The sequence below is a fragment of the Artemia franciscana genome, chromosome 15 (genome assembly GCF_032884065.1).
Source record: "Artemia franciscana chromosome 15, ASM3288406v1, whole genome shotgun sequence".
In the NCBI taxonomy this organism is placed as follows: Eukaryota; Metazoa; Arthropoda; class Branchiopoda; order Anostraca; family Artemiidae; genus Artemia; species Artemia franciscana.
Window position 1 is genome coordinate 2,683,951 of NC_088877.1, and position 22,571 is coordinate 2,706,521.

General features: G+C 35.1%; 1 protein-coding gene across 3 annotated transcripts in view; it reads right to left on the bottom strand.

Annotated features, from left to right (window-relative positions):
• Window positions 1–18,330: 18,330 nt before the first annotated feature.
• The window catches only part of LOC136036600 (homeobox protein OTX1 B-like), a 70,681-nt gene continuing 66,440 nt past the window's right edge, over window positions 18,331–22,571 (bottom strand). For all 3 annotated transcript variants that reach the window (XM_065718905.1, XM_065718907.1, XM_065718906.1), the window contains 2 exons: window positions 22,215–22,321; window positions 18,331–18,816 (listed from right to left, as the gene is read on the bottom strand). In XM_065718905.1, coding sequence (XP_065574977.1) covers window positions 18,461–18,816; window positions 22,215–22,321 — 463 coding nt within the window. In that variant the 3' untranslated portion in view covers window positions 18,331–18,460. The remainder of the gene's footprint in view (window positions 18,817–22,214; window positions 22,322–22,571) is intronic.

Below are 22,571 nucleotides of genomic sequence, written 5' to 3' on the forward strand. Positions count from 1 at the left end.
ATCTGATTCTACTGTTTCGACTTTTTGAGAGATCTTAAAAGCGATTTGTCCTTGTTAGAAGGTCCTAGACAAAGCGAGACAAAACTTTGTCCTAGGACAAAGCGATTTGTCCTAGGAGCGCTTATTAAATTATTGTCTCTAGGTCCAAGGGAGTGGGGCTATGAGAGATGTCAAAATTGCGGTCATCAGGGTATCTGCCATGAATTGTTTTGCATCTCAACCAAGCTTAGTTATAAAGAACAGTTAGCATCCTAATAAGGCTTTTACGGGTCCTGGATCGATTATACCTTTCTGGACAAGGAGGAATAAGGCCCATAAACTATTGTCATAGAAAAGTGACGTCCTAGCTATTTTCATACCACATTTAGCAGAAAGTGATGATATCAGATCCTAAACTGAACTTAGTGGGTAATGGGAGCTAGGCTCATACTTGTGCTATTTACGGTCTGCTAGTGGTCCAGTCTCTTTCGAAGGAAGGGAGAAAGGCATAAAAATCTATTTTATATCAGCCACTCTTTTTATGTTAGTGGATTGATTCATTCATAAAAACGTGGCCAACAATGATATATGTCAGTGTCATGGTATCAGGTGTCTCTGCTCCATCAGACTTTTTTTTTAGAGAAGCGCTTCGTTCTTGTCACCTGCACCGCATCTAAAGACAATTTTTATGGAATCTCGTTTAGATTTGGCAGGGAAGATAAGCTAGGCATTTAGTTTCGTCTCGTCAATAGATATTGTTACTTGTATTGCTCCACAGTTGTGTCCAACACGTTACAGTTGCTGTACAAGCCGGTTTGCAGAGGGTCCTCTGGTTTATGTGGTTACTTCAAATCAAGTTTTTTAGATTGAGACTCGCCAATACTCGTGTTAAAAGTTAAGCGACTCGAGCTTAAATTCATTATGGAAATGACTTTTGACCTGTTTCTTTTCCTTTGTGATCAAGCTCAGGGTACTAAGGGACTCCAACTCCAGTTTCTTGAATAAACTCTGCTTTTCATTCGAAAGTAGAAATATGTTTTGAAGAAGCGAAAGTTTGGTGGAGTAATCTCTAGCAGTGACTATATAACTCCATTTGAGCTCACACACAGCAGGCTCTGGCTTAAGGACAAGTAAAAAAGCCTCTTTTTATCCCATTCAAGAATTAGACACAGCTTTCCAAAATGCAATGCATTATTTATCATTTAAGTACGGGCTCCACATTTTTGGTAAATAACGCAAAAATTGGGCCCATACCACTTGCCCGTAATAAAACAAGCAAAATGAAAAAACTTAAGTCCAAAACCAATGTGATATATTTGTAATTCAATGAATCACCGAAATTAATGAATAATTTAGCTTGGCTATATGTATCAAACACTAACACCTACTTTTTCTCCGACCAAAGTCCGTGCCAGATGTTAAAAATTGGAGGGAAATTAATTTGAAGGATTATGTTTCAGTTACATTATCATTAGCTCCCTCACCAGACACTCTCGTGGTAATCCACTTTTCTTTTGGCTAATATTGTTTGTGTGCTTAATTCTCCGCTTCATCTGATTTGTCATGATCGATTAGTCTCAAAAGTGCCCACAGCTAGTTATAAAAGCGTTTCAAGATTATGAAAAGTCAGGTGATTAGATGATGGGTTACGTGAGTTAAGCTCAATTATTACCGTAATATTATTATTTACCATGTTTTATTAACATTTACACTGAGTTTTTTGGTTAGGCTAAAACTTACAGCCCGAAGTTCCTAGGCTAGAAAAACCTACTGTAAAAAGGAGCCCGAAAAAAACCCATTTTTTTCCAATCGTAATTTCGAAAACTAAAAGTTTTTCTCTACTGATATTGGCTTCAAATGTAGACAGGGACAAAAGAATCGTTAAAAAAAAATATATATATATATATATATATATATATCAGGCTGTCTAAATAGCTGAACAGAAACCCAAAAACACACACAAGGAAAAAAGAATCACACTGATCAGTGAACTAAAAAAAAAAAAAAAAAAAAAAAAAAAAATGGAAACCCAAAGATTTTTCGGATGTCATTTGGTTCAATAGCAGGTTCTCTATTATATGACTATACTGGCCTCAAACCTGTGATAATTAAAGCTGTTTGATCCATTGGACAGATAAGGTTTACTCGTAACCATTTCATGATACATCCACCAGAAAATGCCTTCTTACACACTGAAGACTAAAGAGGATCGTATAGAACACTCAAGAAAATGGGGATAAATATACTCTTTATAAATCAAACAGTTCATGGCGGCTACTGCGGCAGCCAAATGCCGAGCCCGAGCACAGGGCATGAAAAAATAGTATAATATTGAAGAATTTATAAAAGAGCAATGATTCTGCCTTGTGCTAAACATGTAAAAAGCTTTTTAAGAACACTGCTGAGTTGTAGACCAAGAGAAATGGACCCCCTGCCACCATCTATTGAATTTTCTCCAGGCTGAGATCATGCCTGTACCGCACAGTCAAGTGTTTTTGCGAGATTTTGGGGGTTGTTCCTTAAAATTCAGGGTTAGTGGTGAGACTGATGAGTCAAAAGTGATGAAAGAGAGAGGGTGTACTGGATTCTCATCTGCCACTCTTGAGAGACCTTATAAGTGGCCACGGATCTCCCGTGTTGTTTCAAAACTACTTTTCCGTGTATAAGCAGCGCCGAAGAGCACACATGGCACTGTGACGACAAATCACATTAGTCCAGTTTTGTCAAGAATAATATAACTTAGTGAGAATTTATTCCCCCCTGGCATTGTGTACCCCTGGGCCAGGGTCTAGTTGGCCTATTGGTAAATCTAAGCCTGAATATCCTTGTTTTTTACACTAAATACCAAACATGACCTTTACCTGCATTACAAATTCTATGTGCAAACGATTTTTGAATTAAATAACTTACAGCCCTTGGCCTAAGGGCTGTGGAGGGGACGGTTGGCATTCCCAGAGATATCGTTTCTGGACCTTTCAACTATGCTGAACGAAATGGCTATCCCAAAATTTTCATTAGATTTGTTTGAGGAGTTAATTGGCGCGGAAGGGGGGCTGATTCCCCTCCAATCAATTTTGATTCTTAAAAAAGGAACTAGAACTTTTAATTTCCAATCAAATGACCCCCTTCTGAAGTTTCCACAACAACTTCAATACGAATCACCTTGGTGAAAAAAACAAACAAACAATACATTGTGCCCACATCGTTCTTTACTTAGGCAGCGCTATTAAGCTGTCTATCATTTCTGATTTTCTTTCAAATAATGTAAGAAAATCCGCCTCCTACTCCTTAAAAAATACCCCCCCCCCCCTATGCAAAAAATGCCTCTGATTTTTGTTTGTCCTAGATTTGATGTATTTATTAATAGTTACTCATGTTCATATTAGGCTTGAATTATTATTTGACTTTATTTATCTTCGGTTTAATGTGACTCTTTGCTTTCCTTTTAAAAGCTTGTTTAGGATATTTAAAAGTATTTAGGAAAACAATGTTCCACAATAAAGCACATGTTTCTTTGTCAAAGTCTTAGAAAGTATCCCCATAATTTCTATTTAATCAAATATTTTTGAATTTTGATCGTTCCTCTGCTTGACTAAACCCTATCATAATAGAATGTAATTTTTTTTATTGCACCCACTTTTTGCCATATTTGTGATTTCGTTTCTTCAAGGTTCAGTGATACATTGAAAACCTGCATTTCAGTCTTCACTCAAGCACTAAGTTTGAGAGACGTAAATTTTTTCCGATTATTATTATTATTTATTTAATAAATATTAAATAAATAAGTATTTATTTAATCGTTTTTCTTCAGCTCAGCTAATTTGTGGTTTTTGTATAGTACCGCTTTGTTTCAACGTTCCACCAACGGTCAAAATATAATTATCATGCATTCATTTAACGCTTTATATAATTTTAAGTTATGTAATACCCAAAACAATTATTATTTTCAGCTGATGCCCGAGTTCAGATTTAACTTTTTGAAGGTGATGCATCTTTTCCAAAACTGTATTTAGTTATAAATTAAGATCAATCACAGCTTAGATACCAACTCAGTTATGAACACTCGATTTACTTTTGGGACACAGTGCGCTGTAGCGATGCTAACGGCTGAAGACAGGAAACTGGCAGTCTGAATCTAAGAGTCGGAGCAATTCACAGCTTAGATACTAATACAAAACAAAATTGCGTTCTCGCCTATGGTGTTGTAGTACGATCTACGTGTCTGAGCGCGTGCGCCAAGTTCAGAGCTCTATACCAATAGCTTCTTAAGGGCAAGATTTCATAACTATTTTACATAACAGCTTTCATAACTGTACTGGTATCTAAGCTGTGGGATCAATACAGTATGAATATTGGGATAATTCGAATAATAGATTTATAATAACGATCAGCAAAACTAATTTTCGTTCTTGCATTCTTCTTTTGAAAATTTTGATGTTAATTAATATTGGAACAATAACTTCTAAGTATTTCTGTTAATCAAAAAATGTTTTTAAAGTAACAAAGCTACAAGATTTGCACGATATATGGACTTAAAATGTGTGAAATACACATACTTGAGGTATTCATGCCAAAATCAAAAGTTAAATTATACGTGAAGATGCTGCTTTCGAAACTACTTATGTAATATAGTTCACCACGCTTTTCAGTAGCACCACTCTATGACAGGTTTGGTGGGGAGAGGGGATATATTTCTCAAGATCTAGGTGGGGGATAAACACCAAAAAAGGGTAATTTTCAAAGGAAATACCAAAAAATGGTATATTTTCCAAATCTAGGAGGGCTGGAAAAACAACCCTTAGCCTTTCCAAGTCTAATTGATGTCACTGGTGCAATTACGTTATTATCTCAAAAAATATCTTAACATTTCAGCTTTTGGCCCGGGGCGAATAGGTCCTAAATCTGTCTTGACACTAATGCCTGGCTAAGTAAAGCAATTACAAAATCTAAATACAGTAGAAAATAGCTTAGGGTGAGCTTACGCGATAAGTATTACCGCGCTGCTCTCCCTGTTCACGGTAATATAATTCCAATAATTCTTAACTTTAAAAGCAACAATATATATACCACATCTTGTTAAAAAAATATTTATTTATTGGATTTACGGAGTAGCGCCCAGTTTAAAAGTTTATAAGCTTCTTCGTCTAATAAATCAATCTAGCACTAAAAGTATTTCAAAGGTGATAGCCTACTTTGTACGATACCTTTTTTTAGTGTTAAAACACACCAAAAGACGCTTTATAGCTCAGAAAATGACACTTTGGGCCAAACTTCTGGCTATATACTACAAAATTTGGGGGGGGGGATGACCTACATAATAGAAATTTAAAAAAATTTAGGGAAGAAAAATAAAAAAGAGTTCTTTCGAAATAGTCAGTAAAAAGTTAGAAATGTAAACCCCAACGCCGCGTCTGTTTATTGAAGGAGCACTGGACGTGCTGGAGGGCAGGACAAAGTTTTCTCTCACATGTAATTGTTGCCTGAGTTCTTGCAACACAGTCTGATAGTTTATTTGAAGTTGCTCGCAACAATATTTTCTCCTTTACATATCTTATTTTTAAAAAATTTACAATGGCCGTTTCGTTCAGCATAGTTGAAAGGTCCAGAAACGATGTCTCTGGGAATGCGAACCGTCCCCTCCACAGCCCTTAGGCCAAGGGCTGTAAGTTATTTAATTCACAAACCGTTTGCATATAGAATCTGTAATACAGGTAAAGGTCATGTTTGGTCTTTAGTGTAAAAAAAAAAAAAAAATTAAAAATTTTCTCCTTTGCATATCTTATTTTTTTATACATCTTTTAAAATTATTAATTTTTAAGATGTCACTACATCAGTCATTTTATCACTGTGATCTATTATCAGTGTATTCCATAGAAAAATTAAATCTTTTTCGAAAATTTCAATCATGGGATTAAGAGTTATTAATGACTCAATCTTGGGCTTAAGAGTCTTTCAAATGACTCAATGTGCCGCGAAGTGGGAAGATACTTAAAATTTTGATGATTGCAAAATGTCCTTTTCATCTTATATATCTACTAAAATTATTCACTTTTAAGATCTAACTCACACTACGAGCCACAATTTGTCATTACCTCAGTCATTTTATCACTGTGATCTATTTTCTGGCGTATTTCATTGAGAAATTCATCTCTTTTTAAAAAAAATTCCAATCTTGGGATATCTTTCTGAATGTTAAGTGTTTTTTTTCAATGGCCTTTTTTCAATTATTAAGAACTAGTATAAGGTTAACGCAGTGTTTCATTTAAGTGTTTTATGATGATCGCTGATTAAAGTTTATGGTATTGTGTCTTTCGTTTATGTTATTGTACTGTGTTCATGGCTGTATATTTGGCTTTAAGATACACTTATCTATCTATCTTGGAATTAAGAATTATTAATTTCTGTCTTTCAAATGACTCAATATGCCGCGAAGCGGAAAAATACTTATAGTTTTCATGATTACAAAGTGTCATTTTCCGTGAAATTCTTCTCCCTTTAGAAGTTGACAACAGAATATCATGTATTAGCAAAAGATTTGAACTGCTTGAATTCATGACACTACTTAAAAAGCTTCCAACTAGGGAAAGTGTGGGGCTAACACCTTAAATTGTTATTTTTGTTTCAAAGGTCAGATAAAAAGTTTAGTTCAGATCGATGATTATAAGTTAAGGATCTTTCTAAGAAGCTGTTAGCTTAAGGTATATTTTTTTTAACTCTTGTGACCAAGACCATATTTTGCTTATTTTATTGCTTACTGTTCAACCTCGGCGGATTAAAAATTAAAATAAAGTAGGTCAAACCGATGCAAAGGCAGTAAATTCCGGAAGTGAATTACCTACATTAGGTTAGAAACAGACTTTAATTTCTTAGTTTAAATTGGGTCGATTTGGTAAAACTACGAAAATGCAAAGTTGGTGAATTTCCTAATATATCATATCTGTTCTAGAAAACTACCTTTGGATTTCCGAAAGAAGAGAAGAATACTATTAAAATCTTGTGTGAAATTTAACAAAATCCTCAACTTTTGTTCAAATTAGCAGAACGATTTTAGTTTTGATTCGACTTTAATTATCTTTATAAACCAGACATATCACTACGAGACTTCCTTTGCGGTATTTACCAATTTTACTACTGGTTTTGGACCTTTTCTACCGGACCTTGGAATTGGTATCAAGATCCAATTGGAATTTTGGACTATCTGAGAATCTACTGTCCTCCGTTTTTTTCATGGATTCATTATAGACTTTTACTTTTGGTTCAAATTTTACCAAATTCCAAAAAGATTATGATGCTATCGCCCCTTCATTGCCAAGCCTTTGCCTGCTAGAGTGGAGATAAAAAGCAAAATTCACTTTTTCTTACATTGCGACTTTCATTGTTTAAATTTGTTCTCGCTGAGGTATCCAAACAAGGCTTAATCTAAATGCTATTAAATAAAAAATCAAGTTTTTTTTAAATGAAAGTAAGGAGCAACATTAAAACTTAAAACGAACAGAAATTACTCCGTATATGAAAGGGGCTTTTCCTCCTCAACGCCTCGCTCTTTACGCTAAAGTTTGACTCTTTCTCTTAACTCTATTTTTAAAACAGTAAGAAACTTTAGCGTAAAGAGCGGGGCGTTGAGGAGGAAAAGCCCCTTTCATATACGGAGTAATTTCTGTTCGTTTTAAGTTTTAATGTTGCTCCTTACTTTCATTTAAAAAAACTTGTTTTTTGTATTTAATTTCTGGGCGTTTTTGATTTAATGCATGTTTTGATCTTGGCTCTCCGCACATAAATAATTAAAACGAAATTTGCAGATTCATTGATTGCAATTAATTGGAAGATTTTGAGAAAAAAGGAGCGAGGGATGAGGCCTAGTTGCACTCCAAGTTTTTGATTACTTAAAAAGGCAACTAGAACTTTTAATTTTTTACAAACGTTTCCATTGGTAAAAAATATACGTAACTTACGAATTAACTTGCGTAACGACCTTCTATATTCGTATGTTTTTATTGCGTTTATGAGGGGTTTCAACCCTCGTCGATACCTCGCTCTTTACACTACAGCTTAGATTTTGTCCCAATTCCTTAAGAACGACCTCTGAATTACAAAGGCCGTAGAATAAATAGTTGAAATTACTAAAAATACGTTAGCGTAAAGAGTGAGGTATAACGAGGCGGTAAACCCCTCATATGCGTAATAATTTTTGTTCGTAAGTTTTATTGCTGCTCCTTACTTTCAGTAGAAAAAATTTTCATATTTATGTTTTCATTTCTTTTTCAAATAATGCTAGAAAATCCTGCGCCCCCTTCATTGAAATTTTCTTCCCCCATGAGAAGTTTCTCCATGAAAATAACCTCCCACGTAACCTCCCCTCCCCCCTCAACTCTTCCCCCTAAACCAAAAACATCCCCCTGAAAACGCCTGTACACCTCCCAGTAACCATTACTATATGTAAACACACGTCAAAGTTTGTAACTTACAGCCCCTTCCTCTGGGACTGCGGGGGAGTAAGTCGTTCCTAAAGACATAGTTATTAGGTTTTTCAACTATGGTGAATTAAATGGCAATCTCAGAATTTTGATCCGGTGACTTTTGGGAAAAAACGACCACGGGAGGGGGCCTAGGTGCCCCTCAATTTTTTTGGTCACTTTGAACGAGCACTAGAATTTTTAATTTCTGTTAGAATGAGCCCTCTCGCGACATTCTAGGACCACTCAGTCGATACGATCACCCCTGGAAGAAAAACACAAAACAAAAAAACAAACAAATAAACACGCATCCGTGATCTTTCTTCTGGCAAAAAATAGGAAATTCCACATTTTTGTAGATAGGAGCTTGAAACTTCTACAATAGGGTTCTCTGATACGCTGAATCTGATGGTGTGATTTCCATTAAGATTGTGTGACTTTTAGGCGGTTTTCCCTCCTATTTTCTAAAATGAGGCAAATTTTCTCAGGCTCGTAACTTTTAATGGGTATAACTGATCTTGATGAAACTTATACGTTTAAAATCAGCATTAAAATGCGATTCTTTTGATGCAACTATTGGTATCAAACTTCCATTTTTTTGAGTTTCGGTTACTATTGAGCCGGGTCGCTCCTTACTACAGTTCGTTACCACAAACTGTTTGATAAGGTATTTACAAGACGCTGTAGTTTAGTGTTTTTCTTCCCTTCTCTTAAACCAACTCAGCCAGTAGCCTCTTTTGTGTTCTGCTGCACACGAAGAACGAGTTACTTCACCATTATGAGACACATTTTGTTGAAAGGTATGACACTGTGAACACTGTGTCTCGTTGAGTACAGAGAGAAGTATCTTGAAAACATAGAAACGGAGGGAAGCAGACACTACAGTCTATTGAATAGCAAGATATTAAAATATCTGAAAACAGACTCTTAACCCTACAGATTTTTGAGCCCTATAGCTTGTGTCACGTTTCCCTCGAATTTACGCGAGTCATTGTTTAGTAGTTTCTCTCGCAGTTCAAAAGGGCCTTAAGAGACTCGTCTGTTCATTCGGCTTTGAAAAAAAGTCACTTGGGGGGCTGTGAAAAGATTTGAAACTCCTTCCTAATAAGAAAAATTAATGTCAGCCAAAATGTAATCCCAAATCCTCTCAACATTCCTTGAAAATTTTACCTTAACACCTTCAGCTGTATTAGTGGTAGTAGTAGTAGTAGTAAATAGTAGTTGAAGTAGTAGTAGTGTTAGAATGCAGATATTCCTTTTTGGTTAGTAAAGCACCCCCTGTAATAAGCCCTGCAAGTAAAAGTAATTGTAGTAGGTCTAGTAGCACTTATATTATGCATATATTGCCTTTTGATTTGTTGAACATCCCCCTCATCACAATCTGGAGGTTTCAACCTGATAATCGGAGTCGTTCCTAAGATACTACTAATATGCCCTTTAGACAACCTGTATGCACATACTGTGTTTTGATTTAGTTGAAATTACTTGCCAACAATTTCTGATATTCTCAGCTTAATACCCTTACTCTAGGTTCACACACAAGAAGTTGCTCCGGTAGGCGATTTTCGTCAATCGTGGCAATTGGCAATTTTCGTTGCCTTGATGTTCACACAGGATTTTTGCATCGGTCAATTTTTATCCGCCAAAATTTGAAATTAAAGCACGTGAGAAGAATGAATCAAGAAGTATGTTCTGCTTCTATCCCATGCTTTTAGCAACAACACTGAGTTTTTGTGACTTTTTGCTTTCTTTTCATATATTATAGAATCAAACTGAACAGCCATCATCAGCTTCCCAATAATATTATCAGTTTCTTCCATTATGTTACTGTTGCACGTAGAAAATTACTATAAAAATTACTTCGTCACCCGATTAAAGTTGAATTTTTTCAACACTGCGAAGTTGCTCAACGGAGCAACTAAAATTACAAACTGGTAACGAAATTTCGGTGATAGGCAATTTTCGCTCCTGTGTGAATTAAATAAAAAAAAGTTTTTTTTTTAAATGAAAGTAAGGAGCGACATTAAAACTTAAAACGAACAGAAATTACTTCGTATATGAAAGGGGCTGCTTCCTCCTCAACGCCTCGCTCTTTACGCTAAAGTTTGACTCTTTCTCTCAACTCTTCTTTTTCAAACAGTAAAAAACTTTAGCGTAAAGAGCGGGGCGTTAAGGATGAAGTAGCCCCTTTCATATACGAAGTAATTTCTGTTCGTTTTAAGTTTTAATGTCGCTCCTTGCTTTCATTTAAATTTTTTTTTTTTTTATTTAATTTCTGAACGTTTTTGAATTAATGCATGTTTGATTTTGGCTCTCCGTACATAAATTATTAAAATGAAATTTGCATGTTAATTCTTTTTTTGGCTAAATGGCTTTCTCTTAGTTTTGATCAGACGATTTTGAGAAATAAGGGGTGGGGAAGGAGGCCTTGTTGCCCTCCAATTTTTCGGTTACTTAAAAAGGCAACTAGAACTTTTAATTTTTAATGAACGTTTTTAATAGTAAAAAATATACGTAACTTAAGAATTAACTTACGTAATAAACTTTTATATTCTTATATTTTTGATTTTATATATGAGGGGTTTGTCCCCTCGTTAATACCTTGCTCTTCACACTAAATCTTAAGTTTTGTCCCAATTCTTTAAGAATGACCCCTGAATCAGAAAGGCCATAGAATAAATAGTTGAAATTACTAAAAATACTTTAGCATAAAGAGCGAAGTATCTATCTCCTCCTAAATACCTCGTTCTTTATGCTAAAGTATTTTTAGAACCCCTCATATGCGTAATAATCTCTGTTCGTTTTAGGTTTTAATGCTTCTCCTTACTTTCAATTGAAAAAAAAACTTTTTCATGTTTATATTTTCATTTTTTTTAATAGTAATAATAGAAAATCCTGCGCCCTTTTCATTGAATTTCTCTTCCCCCATGAAATACGATGACCCCTGGGAAAAAACAAAACAAAACAGACAAACAAACAAATAAACACGCACCCGTGATTTGTCTTCTGGCAAAAAATACGAAATCCCACATTTTTGTAGATTGGACCTTGAAATTTTTCTATGGGGTTTCTGATACTCTGAATGCGATGGTGTGATTTTCGTTAAGATCCCATGACTTTTAGGGGGTGTTTTTCCCTATATTCCAAAATAAGGCAAATTTTCTCAGGCTCGTACCTTGAGAATGACAAAGACTAAATTTGATGAAACTTATATATTTAAAATCAGCATAAAAATACGATTCTTTTGATATATCTTTTAGCATCGAAATTCCGTTTTTTAGAGTTCCGTTTACTATTGAGCTGGGTCGCTCCTTACTACAGTTCGTTAACACGAACTGTTTGACATGCGTGTGACCCCATGACTTTTAGGGGGTGTTTCCCCCTACGTCATGGTAACCTATTTGATAAGTTCCATCAAATACTAAATTTGATGAAACTTATATATTTAAAATCAGCATAAAAGTACGATTCTTTTGATATATCTTTTAGCATCGAAATTCCGTTTTTAGAGTTTCGTTTACTATTGAGCCGGGTCGCTCCTTACTACAGTTCGTTGCCACGAACTGTTTGACATGCGTGTGACCCCAGAGTTAGCCTTGTTGAGAGTCATGGCATTTCCGACAACAACGTAACGTAAATGAAAACGTTCGTAAAAAATTAAAAGTTGTAGTTGCCTTTTTAAGTAATAAAAAAATTGGAGGGCAACTAGGCCTCCTTCCTCGCTCCTTTTTTCTCAAAATCTTCGGATTAAAACTATGAAAAAGCCATTTAGCAAAAACAAATTAATATGCAAATTTCGATTTAATTATTTATGTGCGGAGAGCCAGGATCAAAACATGTATTAATTCAAAAGCGTCCAGAAATTAAACCAAAAAACAAGTTTTTTTAAATGAAAGTAAGGAGTGACATTAAAACTTAAGACGAACAGAAATTACTCCGTATATGGAAGGGGCTTTTCCTCCTCAACGCCCCGCTCTTCACGCTAAAGTTTGACTCTTTCTCTTAACTCTACATTTTAAAACAGTAAAAAACTTTAGCGTAAAGAGCGGGGCGTTGAGAAGGAAAAGCCCCTTTCATATACGGAGTAATTTCTGTTCGTTTTAAGTTTTAATGTCGCTCCTTTCTTTCATTAAAAAAAACTTGTTTTTTTGTTTAATTATATGAAAAGATGAAGATTTTTTGTCAAAACTGCAATACAATTTATGGTTGCTTGGCTTTGATACTTTTCTAGATTTTCCTTTCGTTTAGCGCACTCTCTCGACCCACTATGTGCAGCAGAATACAGAAGAAGCTAAGGACTGATTTGTTTTGGGGGAAAAGGAAGAAAAACACCAAACAACAGCGTCTTGCAAATAACATATAGAATTTACATCAAGCCTTGTTTGGATGTGGAGCCAATTTGAATGGGAGCCAAATTTGGAGAACAAATTTGAATAATGAAAGTCGCAATGCATGCAAGAGCAGGTCAATTTTGCTTTCTATCTCCTTTCTGGTAGGCAGAACAGGCAAGGGCGTGACAATAAAGGGGGGATAGCACCACAACATTTTTTGAGATTTGGTAAATTCTGGACTAAAAGTCCAAGACTAAACGATATCCATGAAAAAACGGAGGACAGTAGATGCAGACAGTTACAGACGTGCATAGTATATGTGTGTATGGATGAGTAAACGGAATGATTATATAATTCTTATTCTTCCTGGCCATTTTCTAAGTAATCACTACTACTACTAACAATTCACTGCAGCAAGCCGCCTGAGACCAACTGCTTTATGAAGTGTCCTCCTCCGTCGTAATATATTCAAAGCTTCTCACTTTACACCCTGATAAGAAGTTTCATTTTCATTAGACCTTTCCTTACGACATTCTCCATATCTTTCATTTACGATCAGCTTTTTGAGATTGGTACAAGGACAATCTTTGGCAATATTTCATCCAAAAGACATGTCCCAGCCATCTCAGCCTTTCTCTTGTCATAATCTTAGAAAGGGGTATCCAACCAAAATTTTTCGTACAGCTTCCTGCTTGAAATACGCTCAGATAGTTGGGTACCCAAAACAATCCGTTGGCGATTTCTCTGGAAAACATCACCGCAAATCCTTTGTCTTTCGCAACGCCCACACCTCAAAGCCATAATTAACCACTGTCATCACTGTCGCTTCTAGTATTCTAATCTTGGCTCGTGGACTTCTATTTCATTTTTCTAAAAAAAAAATTCAGCTTTTAAAAAGCGTCGTTGGCCTTGTGTATTCTACCATTCTATTCTATACTGATAGTAATACCAAGTTGTCCATCTGATCGACATTCTTGATACCCATCATCACCTTCACTTATCCCTCCTTTTTGCGACTTAGTCTTCCTACCATTCATTTTTAAATCTGTTTTTTCGCCCTGAACTATCGAAACATCCAAAGAATTATTCATTTTGGTAACTTTTTATTAGTATGCTCAAATCTTCACAACAATCTAAGCCTGAAAGAGTTTTACTTTCCCAATTGATTCCATGTTTTTCCATTGCCTTTGCTGTACTCATTAGGAGAAAGTCCATCACAATGATCCTTATGAATATGGATAGCGTGCAACCCTGCTTAACTTCTGATTCAATATGAAAATAGCTACTAACCTCATATCCTATGAGTAATTAGGGTCTGAAACTGCAGAAAGTTCAGTTTTTGCTATTTAAACTTTTAAATCATCTTTGGTTTCTTATACATCACACCCGGCTTCCAAGATTTTCTAAATTATCTGCTTTATTATATTTGACTTAATGTCAGAGTTAGAGAGACATTTTTCTTTCTTCCGAGAAAAGGTTCGTGGCAGAACTGAAACTGATTGCAGGGCACCATTTTCTTTTTGTTCGCTTCCAATGGGCGTGATCTTTGTTGGTCAACCTGCTTACATAGCCGTTAAAAATGGCATCAACAAATGCAAAATATTTCTATACAAATGTTGCGTAAAAAGAAGCCACTTCTCTGTAACGAATAGAGCACCGCATTCTCAACCGCAGCAATGTTAGCTTCCTTTATAGCACTAAGCAGTGTAATGTATTTAACTGGTACACTATACAAGGATATGACTTTCGCTAAAGCTTTTTCATTGGCGGAATCTCCCATAATCTATACGTTATCTACATCATCTCTAAGTCTAAAACGTATCATCATACTAGGTAGTTTGCTTCGTACAGAAACCGAGTTAATGTCTCTATAATTACCCTAATCACTCTTATCCCCTTTTTTACAGTGGGGTTTAATTACGATTTTCCTTAAATGGCTAAATTTTCCCTCTTCTTCAAAACCATATTCACGATCTTCAGTAATTTATCTCTATAATCACAAGCACCATATTTAAAAACCTCATTTACAGCACTATCAGCACTTTTTAATTATTTTAGTAATCATCTTTTTATCTTTTTAATCATTTTAGCAATTTCTAATCATTTTAGTAGCCTACTGTCACTAATTCTGTCTCAAAAAATAAATCTTCCTTCACTTACAAAGTGCCAAAAAATTTTCATTCTTTTCCAGGTCTTTTTCTGTAGCTTTGTAACGGTTTAGCACGTTCTCAAAATGTTCCGTCTATCTCTCCTCAATACTTTCCTTACCACTAATTGCAGAACGTTCCTATCTTTAACTGGGACAAGTCCAGATTGACAGTTATTCTCAATTTTTGACATGTCAGTACAAGATTTTACTACTTTTCCGTTTGATTGCATTTTCAACATCTCCAGCAATTTTGTCCGAAGCCTTCATTTCAGACCTCGCTAGGCTAATTTACATTATAAGGCTTTCTTCACTTTCTTTACGTTCATTTTATTTACATATATTTCTTAACATTACATAATTTTTATGAGAAACATCCTCCTTTAACATTTTTATGAGAAACATATATTTCTTAACATTACATAATTTTTATGAGAAACATCCTCCTTTCCAATAAACATTAACCATTCTTACTAAGCCTAAGAATCATCAGCAAATTCACAAACTATTTTTATGAAATTATTCCATCCATCTTCTGCATTGAAAAATTTTAGACGCCCCATTTTCGTATTCAACAGTTTCTAGAAGGCTTCTCTCAAATTCTCATCCTGGATTCTATCAAGATCATTGCTTTTCGGAAGGTAGTTACCCTTTCTAGTTTTTAGCTTTGAGTTAACTACTAGACACTACTAGATGGTAAAAGAGGTTTCATATGATTAAAATCATTTATATATACCCAAGTATCTTGTATCAATCCTACCAGTCTTCAATCTACGACAACATACAATTAATAAAGGTAAATTGTCTCACTATCATATAAATTCCATCTTAACTTATAAGCCCTCTTAAGGCCCATGCATACATACAATTTTGTATGCTGGATCTTTTCTGCTGGATGTTCACGAATAGATGGTAGAAAAAGATGAAACCGTCGTTACTTTCCAAATATTGTTTTTGATATCGATATTTAACGTTTGATGTTTGACAGCAATATTTGGCTCAAAATATCGATATCGAAAATAAAACAGTTCAAAATAGACATGAAACCTTTTAATCGACAGTAAAACAAAACATTTTGTTTCACTGTCGATTAAAAGGTTTCATCCCTATTTTGAACTGTTATATCTTCGTCATGGAAAAGCAGTGTGGTCTTCGAAGTTATCTATATCGATATGGAATACCGCAGAACATTATCTGTTACCCATTCTCAAAAACTTAAATTGTTAGATTTTAAAATTCCCGATCAGTGCAGTGTTGCCACCAACACAGGTTTCCTGTGAAATGTCATAGTTTTTTTTGCTGGTCAAAGATTCACAGGTTTTTGCTGCCAAATGGTAGTAAGTCACAGGTTTTTTTTCAGTTAGTGAAACTGACAGTTTCAGCTTAATACTCAAAGCTGTTCCCGGAATAGAGCATTTTAGTTTTGGTTCGTTTTGAGTCTGGATCAATTATTTTTTGTAATTTCTATTCGTTTTGGGTTTCATTTACATATTGATAGTGATTTGTGGTAGTTTTACGCTTGGAAAATAATTTCACGTTATATCTGCTAATTTTTGGTTTAAAATTGTTCCTTACTTTTCTTAAAAAACTTATTTTGTGAAAACATTTTTAAATTAATCTCTGATTATTCAATTGATTTTATAGTTTTATGGCCAACCTGCTATGCAGCGGAAAAAAATTTGATTGATTGAGATTGAGGTATATTATATAAAAAAAGACAATTGAGAGAAAAATTAAAATTTTGCAATTCTTACGAACGAGGATAGGACTCAAGGTAGGTAAACATACAGGGGAGGGATCTCAGGATCCGTCCCCCGAAATCAAATACATTTTGGAATTTCTCGGTATTTTCATCAAAATGATCAAATATTTCTTTTTTTTATTCTCCCCCCCCCCCATAAAAAAATAATATTGCACACGTGTCTGGCTTACGGAAACACGCTAACAGACGCGTCTAAAAGTGTTCATCAGGAGGGGACGACCCAAAAAAGAGATCATTTTTTAGAATCCTTTCCATTTTTAGACAAGCAGTATATTACTTAGTAAAAGGAGGTTGTGGCGCTAGTCATCCCTCTACGTAGTGTTCAATAAATTAATGTGTTTTTTGATGCTCTGGTTTGGAAAAAAAGTTTTAAAACTTGCAACCAATGAGTTTACTTTCGCCAAGATAGAAGAACCCCGAATTTGCCGATCAACCGTGGTGGCAACCCTAGGTGTAACATGTTGACCTTTTCACTATTAATGAAGTATAAATTTTTAAAGGTGTAACTAGGTGCAACCAGTGGTGGCAACCCTAGGTGTAACATGTTGACCTTTTCACTATGAATGAAGTATAAATTTTTAAAGGTGTAACTAGGTGCAACCAGTGGTGGCAACCCTAGGTGTAACATGTTGACCTTTTCACTATTAATGAAGTATAAATTTTTAAAGGTGTAACTAGGTGCAACCAGTGGTGGCAACCCTAGGTGTAACATGTTGACCTTTTCACTATGAATGAAGTATAAATTTTTAAAGGTGTAACTAGGTGCAACCAGTGGTGGCAACCCTAGGTGTAACATGTTGACCTTTTCACTATGAATGAAGTATAAATTTTTAAAGGTGTAACTAGGTGCAACCAGTGGTGGCAACCCTAGGTGTAACATGTTGACCTTTTCACTATGAATGAAGTATACATTTTTAAAGGTGTAACTAGGTGCAACCAGTGGTGGCAACCCTAGGTGTAACATGTTGACCTTTTCACTATGAATGAAGTATACATTTTTAAAGGTGTAACTAGGTGCAACCAGTGGTGGCAACCCTAGGTGTAACATGTTGACCTTTTCACTATGAATGAAGTATACATTTTTAAAGGTGTAACTAGGTGCAACCAGTGGTGGCAACCCTAGGTGTAACATGTTGACCTTTTCACTATTAATGAAGTATACATTTTTAAATAGGCCTTTTTGTACAAATCGTGTTGAAATAGTCAGTTTACTTTGTACAGATCGCTTTGCCCTGAAAGACAAAATTTATTTGGCAGGCATAGTCTGTTTAAAATGGATGCTTTAAAATGAAAATATGACTCCATATCTTTTCAGGGGGCTGGAGAACACAAACGTCAGTTAAGAGGCCTCAAATCAGTTTAGTCACTAAATATCTTGCTAAAACTCTATTTGTGGTCAGTTCAGCCCTCTCTCAACTCATTAAGATTATTTGTTATACGTGCCTGCCTGCTAACGGAAAAAGTGAAGATTCCTGGGAAACCAAGGTCATGAAGGTTTTTTAAGGTCTTTTAAATATGGATTTTTACACTTTATTTTGTTTGGTTATAGGCTAGAGGATATATAGGTCCTTTCATAATGGTGCACTTGCTTCGTCCTCCTTCACCTGAGGTAAAACACGAAAGTGACTTTTTCTACAGTCCTTTGTAGACAAAAATTCCTTGTTAGAAAAAAGGTGAGTATATTGTCATATATTTCCAGATCATTCAAAATAAAGCACAAGAAAAAATTTTGAAATACTAGATTGAGATCATTCTTTTCTTCGATCACCTTCATCAATTGCACACAATCTTAAATTTTCTGATCCATATTGAGTCCACCTTCCAGATTCACTTCATCTCCACTAGCATTTGCTAGTACTTGATGGAGCGAAGCCACTCTGCTAAGGCTAGCTGCTGCCGAAAAATAATTAGATGAGAATGTTGCCTGTTGTTGAAGGTTCTGAAGAAGTTGTGTTGAGTGCTCTTGAGCCTTCCGCCTTAGTTCCTCGACGCTGTGGAATGCTGGAGCCAATTGTTCTGATGATACCTTATCACTGATGTTAATGGAATGCGTTAGAGGGGAAAATGGATTGCACAAATTGGCGTAGCCAGGATTGTGGAAATTATGAATCTTGCCTGGACAGCAGGGACACATTGGTGGTAGTCCTGAAAAGAAACGATAATACTGTAGGTCTTAACTATCTTACTTTGATTGAAATAATTTTTTGCTCCATGCAGGGCCAAGTCCAGGATTATTTTCGCGGGGTGTTTTACACAATAATTTTTTCGGGGGGGGGGGGTAAATACCTCATAAAACGCATAAAAAATTGTTTATATCTATTTTTATTACACTTTTCGAGTCAGACAAACAGTTTGGGGAGGGGGGTCAAACCCTCTACCCCCTTGGATACGGCCCTGGCACCATGTAGCGATCGAACAGTTATTGGTAACGAACAGTAAGTAAGGAGCAACTTGGCCAAATAGTAACTGACACACTCTAGTTCGGCATTGTGAAGGGTACACGTTTGCACGGAGCATAAATGGGAGACAGTAACAACGGCCATCAAAGGGGTAAAATTAAGCTTGACTGGGCTGCCCACTTAATTGGACAATCTGTCTTGGCTTTTTTCTACAATTGGCCATGACCTTGACTTTTCCCACAACTATTCCCTTTTTTTTTAAATTCAAAAATAAACGGATCTCGTTTAGTTTTGACAGCAATAAATATGTTGAAAGAATTGACTTTCTATGCAGTTTCCAAACATACAAGATTCATTAAGTTTAACCATCAAAAGCTACGAGCGTGAAAATTTTTCTTATTTTAGAAGAAGGGGGTAAACATCCCCCAAAAATCAAGGCATCTGATTGAAAATCACACCATCAAGTTTACCCTATCTAAAAACCCTACTGTATAATTTTAGCAATAGTTATAGTAGGGTTTGGTATATGAAGACCATTGATGAGCTTTGAACTGCGTGACTAAATTTGATATCTCATTAGGTATTTTCTTTGGATCTGCTATTTTCGTTAAAATATCAAAGAAAATTATTTCCAGAAAATTATCGTTTGCCCTGGTTGGGCTTTATTTCTTCAAGTCACAGCTTATAATTACATAACAAATATTTATTTTTGCCGTGTAATTTTGTTATGGTTTATATATTTAAATTAGATATTGAAGACAAACCGTAAAGGTCACCCAAAAAATATCTTATATTTTTTTTTTTGTTTTCGATGTTGGTCCAACCTCATTAGTTTTTATTTATCCTTTTTTCATCGTCATTTCTGACCAGTTTGGTCTTAAAATTGTCTTTGCAATTAGCAGGTCTACAACTGCAGGATTTTTCCTATTTTGTTTTGTTCTATTTCTTTTCGTTTTTTTTTCTTTTCTATTTCCGAGGTTAAGTTGTTTTTGATGTACAACTAGCAATAAGTTCATCGACTAATCAGCATCTTTGGTATGTGTTAACTTTTAAACACTCAAAGCTTAGAAGAAAAAAACGTTTAAAAAGCATAACATTTAGAAACGCTGTCTTTTTTTCGTTTTATAACGTTACGTTTAGTTTCTCCAAATATTATATTTACAAAACGACTATCAATTTGTATTGTGACTTGGGTGGCCAGACCCATCTCTATACCTATGCATAAAAAAAGTGGCTTGAACATGTCTCAAAACTAGAAAAAAGTGTACGCCTAAAAGACACATGAGAGATTGACCTGGATGGAAGACGACTAGAACGCATAGAACCTTTTCGTTTTCTGTAGAAAGTGGCCGAAGCATTGTGGGGTGGATGAAAAGTGTTTCTCAGTCACCCTGACCATTAAAGAATAATCATGCTAATAATTAATTATCCAAATTAAATTTTGAATTGAATGAAAAAAAAAATCACAAACGAGTTGGCAAAGAGGAGAGATATAAAGGGAAATTTGGATTTTTCCTATCGGGACAAACCCGGGACACGTTTCAAAGGGTGAAAATATATACTTTTATTATAAATACATTCTAAGACCACACTGGCTATACATGAGATATGAAACCAAGAAAGGAACGATATAATAAATGAAAAATATAACAAAATAGGTGAGAAAACGAGGATTTTGTCAGCCAGTTGCAAAATATGAAGACGAAAAACAAGCGAATATTTTGACAAGGACCTCAGCCAAGTCGTCCTCAGTGTTCAAAAAAGAAATAAAGAAAAAAGACAAACCTTCCGAAGTGAATTTGACAAGAGGAGAATAGATACTCCTGTTGTCAAATTCACTTCGAAAGGTTGGACTTTGTTTTTCTTCTTTCTTTCTTTTTTATGAGCACTGAGGACGGCTTGGCGGAGGTCCTTGTCAAAATATTTGTTTTTTTTTCATTTTTATTTTTTCATAGGCTTTTAAGTACGCATAACGAGTCTCAGTCTTGACTTATTTTTTGTGGCATTGTCTAAAAGCGAAGCTAAAAATCAAATTATATGAAAAATAAAAATAACGGGAAAACAAAAACGAAGCTTCATATTAAATCACGAATTGCATGAATACTGATAAAGAACAAACGATAGTCTATTATTGCCAATCAAAGTCGTATCCAGAGGGAAGTTTCAGGGTTTGCACTATTATCATAAAGTTAACCATGGTGTTTAGAATCTATCTCAGTTGTCTACTGCAGGTGCATGAGCTTGATACTACCTAGGGGGTGGATAGGGGGTTAAATGTGTCCCAAAAGCAAAAAAGAATGAATTATAGGAAAAGTAATACATTAAAAGAGATACAGGAGAAATATATATGTGAAATATAGGAGAAGTGCATAAACTAGAGGAAGAGCGTGCGGATGGTAGGCATAAAAGGAGAAAATAAAAAAACAAAGAAGTACATACTATTTTTCAAAGATGAGAGAAGATTGTTTTGTCTTCTACATCTTTCTTCTAAAAATACAATTTGGCGTACCACTACCGCGCAAATTCGAAATCCCTGTAGCATATGGTATCAAACAGGTCGTGGTAATGAACTGTAGTAAGGAGCGACCTGGCTCAATAGTAACCGAAACTCTAAAAAACGGAATTTTGATACCAATAGTTACACCAAAAAATCACATTTTAATGCTGATTTTAAATATATAAGTTTCATCAAGTTTAGTTTTACACATCAAAAGTTACGAGCCTGAGAAAATTTGCCTTATTTTAGAAAATAGGGGGAAACACCCTTTAAAAGTAGTAGAATCATACAATCGAAAGTCAACACCCCACTCTTTACGCTATGGTTTTCTACTGTTTTAAAATGTAGAGTTCAGAGAAGAAGTCAAACTTTAGCGTAAAGAGCGGAGCGTTGAGGAGGGAATAGCTCCTTTCATATACAGGGTAATTTCTGTTCGTTTTAAGTTTTAATGTCACTTCTTACTTTCAGTTAAAAACACTTGTTTTTTTATTTATTTTTTTGAAGGACCAAAGAAAAAAGGTTTTGATTCCTTTCTTTGGAGACAAAATTTAGCTTTTATTTGCACTTTTGTTTCTCCCACACCTTTTATAAATTGTAAAAAAAAAAAAAAAAAAAAAAAAAAAAAAAAAAAAAAAAAAATTGCGCACCTCTTAATGCAGATAGAAGTGGGCTGCCCAAGCCGTGGAAGCCCAATGGAAGCATAAATCCAGGAATAGCCTCGGGTCGGGGTGTCAGCTCTGAAGCATTGGATGAGCTGCAAAGCAAAAATAAATAAAAATAAACAAAACTAATATATTTTCACGTAGAAATAGCTTAAACGCTTCAAGTTGGTGTTATTAAAATGATGCAACATACTTTTTCTTAACCGGATACAAATTATTTGTCTTTGGTAGGTAAATTTACTTGTAAGACCCTAATAGTAGTTTACCACTTAATACGTATCTACAAGCTTTGAAAGAATACGGACTAGCTTTATTTGACGGCTGTGAGATTTAAACATCAAT